The sequence below is a fragment of the Dipteris shenzhenensis genome, chromosome 32 (assembly GCF_047967505.1).
Source record: "Dipteris shenzhenensis isolate YYH24624 ecotype China chromosome 32, Dip_SZ_1.0, whole genome shotgun sequence".
Classification (NCBI taxonomy): domain Eukaryota; kingdom Viridiplantae; phylum Streptophyta; class Polypodiopsida; order Gleicheniales; family Dipteridaceae; genus Dipteris; species Dipteris shenzhenensis.
This window is the reverse complement of record NC_141627.1, coordinates 41,832,243-41,838,737: the sequence shown is the minus strand read 5'-3', so window position 1 is coordinate 41,838,737 and position 6,495 is coordinate 41,832,243. Positions and strand designations below refer to the sequence as shown.

Here is a 6,495-nt window from a genome sequence, read left to right as displayed (position 1 = left end):
AGTTGCGTTCTTAATGATCGCTAAAATGATGTTCCACGACAGACAATTGAATACTCCATCAAGACTGTCCGCACACACAAAACACCTTATCAAGCGACTTTATATGGTGTCTCTATCAACTTTGTCGTATAAGCCCGTAAGAAGACGATCGTGAAGAATGATGATATGTTCGCATGCTTACGTAAATGTGTTACTTGCATTGATCAAGACTTGATGAAGGAATGGGACAGAATGTTGTAATGGAGGACTATGATATGCTATGGACCGCGTTAAAAGCATTTGGGCTTCATGATCAATACGGCAAAAGCTGGCAGAACCCAACTTCATCTTGGACCTTTGCCGATAGAACCCATCTTAAGTATTGGACGACGGATAATGGTTCAACAATCCATCGACATCTACTCACACAAACCCTCCACTAAATACCGTAGTTCTTCTTTCCTAACAAAGAACTACAAGCTCCCACATATATACCTGACTGCACAGATAATTTTGTGGATGATCGGTGAAGGCCATGCTCATGGTGTGATCGACCATGTCGAAAATGCGATCCAGAACGATCTTCACCAAACGTTTTGCCCAGTGAAAGGCGCCCCACTAGCGAACTAGCTTGTCGCAACGAGATTCAGCCACTGAGTAGCTGCAGCAGATCACAAACGGGTTCGCGGTAAAGTTTGGAGCCGGGGGCTTTGGATCAGTAGCTATTCTTGCATGGGAAGCTCACTAGGAATGACGTGCTTGGGTGTGATGTTGTCCACTAGCAAGATGCAAAACGCACACACATCCTGGTGATTTTTGAAACAATTGGTAATTTTTGAAAAGCGAGAAGAGCCAATTCCTATGCCTTTGGTCAATGACTGGTGATTTTTGAAAAGCGAGAAGAGCCAATTCCTATGCTTTTGGTCAAATTTGGAAGGCATGTTTTAGGCCTTAGATCAAACTAAAATCAAGGGCCCAAAATTATACATGTGGCTCAACCAGGGCTCAAGAAAACCAAAATTCTCCCTAGGCTGCCTGCCGTAAAAATTCATAATAGAATGAGTATATATATTCACTATCACAAATAGTTCTAGTGCTCCTGCGCTGTATGGAAAATATTTAGTGCTTCTGAGCCCGCACAGGTCGATATTAAATCGAAGGCTTAAATTCGGTGCGCTAGCCCTGTAATCAAAGGGCAGTAACAACTGCTCTTATCATCGAGTTTACGCTGTTGGTGCCGAATTCGGTAACAAAGCTACTCTCTTCTGTACCTGCGCAATCTAATTTTAGATGGTCTGAAGTCGATCGTCCTGGCTGGAGGAGTGTTTCTGGTGGTTGCGGATCATTTCTTAATAATTTTACATCGAACGAGTCCTTCTTTAGTAACCCTCCACGAGACGATCACGAGTCTGACTCGTTCGAATGACATCTTTGCCATTCTATTCGTGTGTGAGCGGTTTTTTTAGCTGAGAGTGGAGCTTCAGTTTCTCCTAATTACCGGGGCTGCCGATATAGTTTCCCTCACAGGCGACATATTCCCGGGAGAGGTGAGCGGTGGTTTCGACGAGGTATGCACGGATGCCTTCTTCCTATTGAGCGATCTCCTCGCCAGATAGCCCCTCACCCACGGAGTTATGTCTTCGTTTACCTTGATCATCACAAAGAAAATAACCCTATATAAGAACACCATTGCGAATATCACACTCAAATCCCACCATTTGGAGCGGCGAGTGTCAATCTCGAAAACGTTTGTAAGAAGATAATCCCCAGATATTATGGCTTGGCCGCTTTGATCTTGGAAGGTGAGCCCATGAAGGTCGTTCTGATACTGACCCTGAGGACGATAAGAAACAGGATCGAAGTCAGCCTAAAAGCAAGCAAACTATTGAAGCACCGCTATAAGACGAGCAAGGACCACTTCACAGCTGTAGATTGGAATTCGAACGCTGCACAGGTCGACGGATAGAGTGGGAAAGAGAGAAACCTGAAGAGCCCAGAAATCGAAGCTTAAGAAACTGACGGGATATTTCCAGATGGGAGCAGGAATGTCGTTTGGCAGGCGAAAATAACCGGCTACCAGCATGAATATTCCCTGAACGAAATACGCCGTCGAAAATTTTTAGGAAGGGACCAGAAAAGATTCGGCAAGGAAATGCGGTAAGAACAGGACCAGTGGCACGTCACGAGCGAGATCAAACCTGGATTCCTGCTCCCGTGATGATGCCCATGAGGAAATTAGGAACCACGCTGGAGATGGCCATCATCAGACCTTCGACCACCATCACGCTGAAGTAGAGGCCGAGAGTGAAGAATGCATAGTGCTCGAAGCCAGGGTGCAAGCGCACCATGAAATAGCATATGGAAGCTGATACTACCGATATCACGAACAGGTAGGGCGTGGATGACAGAGTATTTCCCACGACAAAAGCCAGCACTCCGTAGTGGCCATTCAGACGTTCTCTTCGAAATACCTGCACACGGATATGGCAATTTAGCACAAGCGGGCATTTGTTGCCTACGCGCCGGGAAGAGCTTCGTCCAAGCTTGCAATAGCTCAGAGAGATTTTTGTTTACCTTCATATCTTCCACAAACGAAGGGAAGCCACCGATAGACATGAAAGTCACGAACCCGAAAATGAAAGCTCCACAGGATCCTCTGGCCTGTCGCAACGAAGAGCAACGGCTCAGCATTCCTACGAATGGACCGATCATCAATTAAGCGGGAGGACACCTAATATAGTAGAAATCCATCTTACCAAAATTGCGTTGTAGCTGTTGCCCACGTTGTAGTATATGGTGCCGACACAGATACTAACAAGAATGTAAATCACGAGGCGGAGCCAGTAGTAGCCCACATCACGCGACATGTTTGTGAAGGATCGTCGGGTAAGCGTGGTTGCTTGCGTGATGAAGCTTGCTTGGCTCCCGCAAGAGTCGAGCACGGTGCCTTTCTGCATATTATTTAGCAAAAATGAGTACACACAATATTGTCGGAATTCCAGTACCAGTTGGACCGTCGGAATGGAAACTAGCAAGATGAGCAAATAGTGAGGTAGCGTGGCATAAATGCGTCGTTGCACCCATTGTTCCGTCGAGGAAAATGTTGCGTGTCACAAATGGACTCACTCTTTGAGAAATCTCATGAACTTTAGATGCCGCGTTCATGGCGTAATGCGAGCTGCTGTATGCGTCCGACAGCGCCGTGATTATTTGAATAGTCTTTAGTCTCTCCAGAGGATCCAAATTATCGGTATTCTGAGCAACCCCACAGAGATAAGAGTATCAACATATGCATTCAAGCCGACGTGATCAAACTGAGGAATGCGCAAGTGAGATCAATGCTTGGCTCGGGTGATCTCGAGACTCGAATGCTGATTGATGATCGTGCTTCTTACCGATACTTTGAGCATCGTTTTCAGAGTATCCTTCACTCGATCGAAGTCGGAATTGACGCAACGGAGGTAATGGTCGGACGGATTGCGCAAGGGAGGACAAGGGAATCCCGAAGCTGCGAAGAACTGCAGCATACATTTGCCCACGCTTTAAGCCATCAACCAAAAAGGAGCTGATCTACGGTCAATGAAATTACTGGGAGCCACGGTACGAACTATTACATTGCAAGCTTCAGCTGCCTCCCCGAAGTAAATAGTCTTGCCGCCGGAGAGAAGGTAGAGAGTGTCGAAGAGCTCGAAAACCTCGCTGCTGGGCTGATGGATGGAAGCAATGATGGTGCGACCGTCTCTGGCAAGATTGCTGATTGTTTGAGTGACAAAGAAAGCGGATGCACTGAAAAAAACATTGCAATCAAGATCAATTCGTGGAAGATTGAATCTTGTATCGATCGATCAATCAATAAAAATAATGCATAACAAGATGAGGTCGAACATGGCAATTGTGGTATCAGTTTCCGGGCAACTCGATCCATATCTTGGACGTGAATATCAGATCGATTGTTGTAATTACCTATCTAGGCCACTCGTAGGTTCGTCCAAGAAGAGCAGCCTGGGCCGCAGCAAGATCTCTATGGCGATACTTAACCGTCTCTTCTCACCTCCACTGATGCCCCTCAAATGCCAGTTTCCAACCGGCGTGTCCGCGCATTCTTGTAAACCCATTTCGATGATGGCTGTCTCTACGATCGCGATCTTCTCTGCCGCAGGCATTTTGTCGGGTAGCCGTAGTTTTGCAGAGTAGGAAATACTCTCTTTCACGGTCAGCGTGCCAGTCAGGTTGTCCTCCTGAGTAACGTACGCCTGCAACCCATACATCGGATGCCCGTGCATAATTAATAACTCAGCAATTCATCATCCGCCCTTGCAAATCACAGTGCTGATTCCTGAATCACACCACGACGAATTGTTCTCTCCAATCCTGCTTATTAATTAACGGTGCTGAAGAATCCCATCAGCTCCTCCAAGCCAAGGGAAAACGCTGAAAGTTCTAGTTGCTGTAGCTACCGTAGAAACGACATGTACATCCTCGTAAGCACGACGAAACGACAACGCCATTACTTAGAACGGACACTTTCCAACGAAAAATTTAGAAGAATCTTACTGCTGTTCCGTAGGACAGTTTCTTCTTGTGACCATTGAGTAGAACAATCCCTGTTTGCACAGTGTTGGTCGCAAGCCTCCCTGAGTAGCAGGGCACCAAGAAGCAAAAAAAAAATCTCATTAGATACAGGCCCAGGCCTAAATCCATGGGAATTCAAGCGGTTGACACATCTCTGCTCTCCAATGAGAAATCGGTGGAGTAGCCACTGAGGAGAATCATGGCTCATCAGTGGGCAAGATGCGCGTGATGGCATCAACGCAAACATAGACACACAGGAAGGGTCAGTAAGTGGGATGCAAATCAGGTCACCCTAACTCGTCGCATTTGTGGACAAAATCCGGAGTGTTACCATCAAGACTAGAAACCTTGAACGAAAGGTGAGCTTTCGTTCAAGATTTAGACGCAAACTAGGTGACTCCTAACACCCGAAGTCGTCGTATTTGCGGACAAGATCTGGAGTGTTACCATCAAGAACGAAAATTTTGAGCGATTTGTGAGCTTTCTTTGAAGATTTACACATGAATCATGATCCCTCCGCCTAAACCACAATCCTTAACGAACTGAGAAAACATACCCGAGAGAGCATCCAACATGGTCGATTTCCCTGAACCCGACGGACCCATGATAGCCATCAACTGCCCCGGTTCCGCATACCCTGTCAACCCTTGAAGAACGGTCTGTGTCTCCCCTTTTGAATTCAGGACCTTGACGGTAAGATCTCTCCATGTCAACCACGCTGATATATCGCCCAGGTTATCAGCGTTTGTCAAGTAGTTCTTCCAGAGGCTCTCGCTGAGAGGGCTGAGGCCTCCACTCTTTGTTGGCTGGAGCTGGATATCCACCACCGCATGGCTGTTGTGTTTACCATTGAAGGGAGCGGTTGCATTCGCCATGGCTGGTTGCTAGGCTGCTGCTATAGCAAAGCTCGCAGGAGACGAGACTAGTGAATTGCTGGAATTTTACTCTATCAAGCACAGAGTACGGCCCAACAATATATCAGTGAACTCCTTCTGGCTATGGCTTAATCCTTGGATGTGCAGGTCTTGTAGGTGCTAGTCTAAGAGGTTTGCCTGCAATCGAAGCTGGGCAAGCGGCTCGCCTAGACACGCCATGTACCTGTAGTTCCCCTCGATTACAGACGCTGGAAGGAACTATCTCTCGACTTACTGGGTGGTACCGTGGTACTAATAACGTAAGTAAACAAAAGGGTGAGGATGTCAGGAGTGCCAAGCTTAAGAACGACAGAAAAAATGTGGGAAAAGCCGGCAAAGGCTCTTCAGATGATCAGAACAGTGAAGAACGTTCGTTATTAGTGTTTGCAGGAGTCTGACAGTTGCTAGGTGGCAAGTAAAGGCGAGCAGACGGGCACCGCTATATGAACTGATGGAGTCAGGACTCAGGAGTGATCAAGGAGAGTCTACAAAAGCTAGTAGAGCACCTACCTGCGAAAGCTATGTATGGTCAACAATTAAATGGATCATGGCAAACCAACAAGAGAATACATTCAAGGTGGATGAGATGTCTGGATCTTGGCGGTCTGAGGTCGCAAACCATAAATGCCACCCTAGCTAGCTGGAACGAGCTGATCAGTGATTATTGATGTCACACTCCTAGTCTAGCGATTTCTCATTTGCTTCCTGAATATAATCCTGACTACTTGTTTCCTCCACGCCTCGCCTCCATTCTCTCCAAAGCCCATCACCAAATCTAACGACGTTCTGCGCTTCCCCACAGTCTGTCCTCTCCAGAACCGATCGAGCTCGCCAGGTCAGGGCTTAGCTTTACAGTTGTTTCCTTAGTCCATATATTTTGGACCTCTACATCTGGCGGGAAGCGCCAATTTGGTGACGGTTTGCCCTCGTTAGTTTAGTGGTTTGTCATAGCCGCGCCAATTTGGCTATCAACCCTTGAACCACCAACCAACCTTTGAACGGCCCCCGCTAAATTTGTCCACCGTGCACT

General features: G+C 46.9%; 1 protein-coding gene across 1 annotated transcript; it reads right to left on the bottom strand.

Annotated features, from left to right (window-relative positions):
• Window positions 1-1,027: 1,027 nt before the first annotated feature.
• Window positions 1,028-5,928, bottom strand: LOC147880774 (ABC transporter G family member 11-like). Its single transcript, XM_087371339.1, has 11 exons — window positions 5,108-5,928; window positions 4,534-4,613; window positions 3,943-4,232; window positions 3,594-3,765; window positions 3,375-3,497; window positions 3,106-3,234; window positions 2,736-2,930; window positions 2,554-2,640; window positions 2,178-2,450; window positions 1,964-2,071; window positions 1,028-1,813 (listed from the first exon to the last, which is right to left on the bottom strand). Exons 1-11 carry the CDS (start codon window positions 5,424-5,426, stop codon window positions 1,460-1,462), a joined length of 2,130 nt encoding a protein of 709 aa, XP_087227465.1. The 5' UTR covers window positions 5,427-5,928; the 3' UTR covers window positions 1,028-1,459.
• Between the last annotated feature and the right edge of the window lie 567 nt (window positions 5,929-6,495).

Coding starts and splice junctions, on each gene's coding strand:
- LOC147880774 (XM_087371339.1), bottom strand. CDS start 5,426: ATGGCGAATGCAACCGCTCCCTTCAATGGTAAACACAACAGCCATGCG. Junction 2,641..2,735: donor ACAGCTACAACGCAATTTTG/GTAAGATGGATT, acceptor TCGTTGCGACAG/GCCAGAGGATCCTGTGGAGC. Junction 1,814..1,963: donor TCGATTTCTGGGCTCTTCAG/GTTTCTCTCTTT, acceptor TATCGTCCTCAG/GGTCAGTATCAGAACGACCT.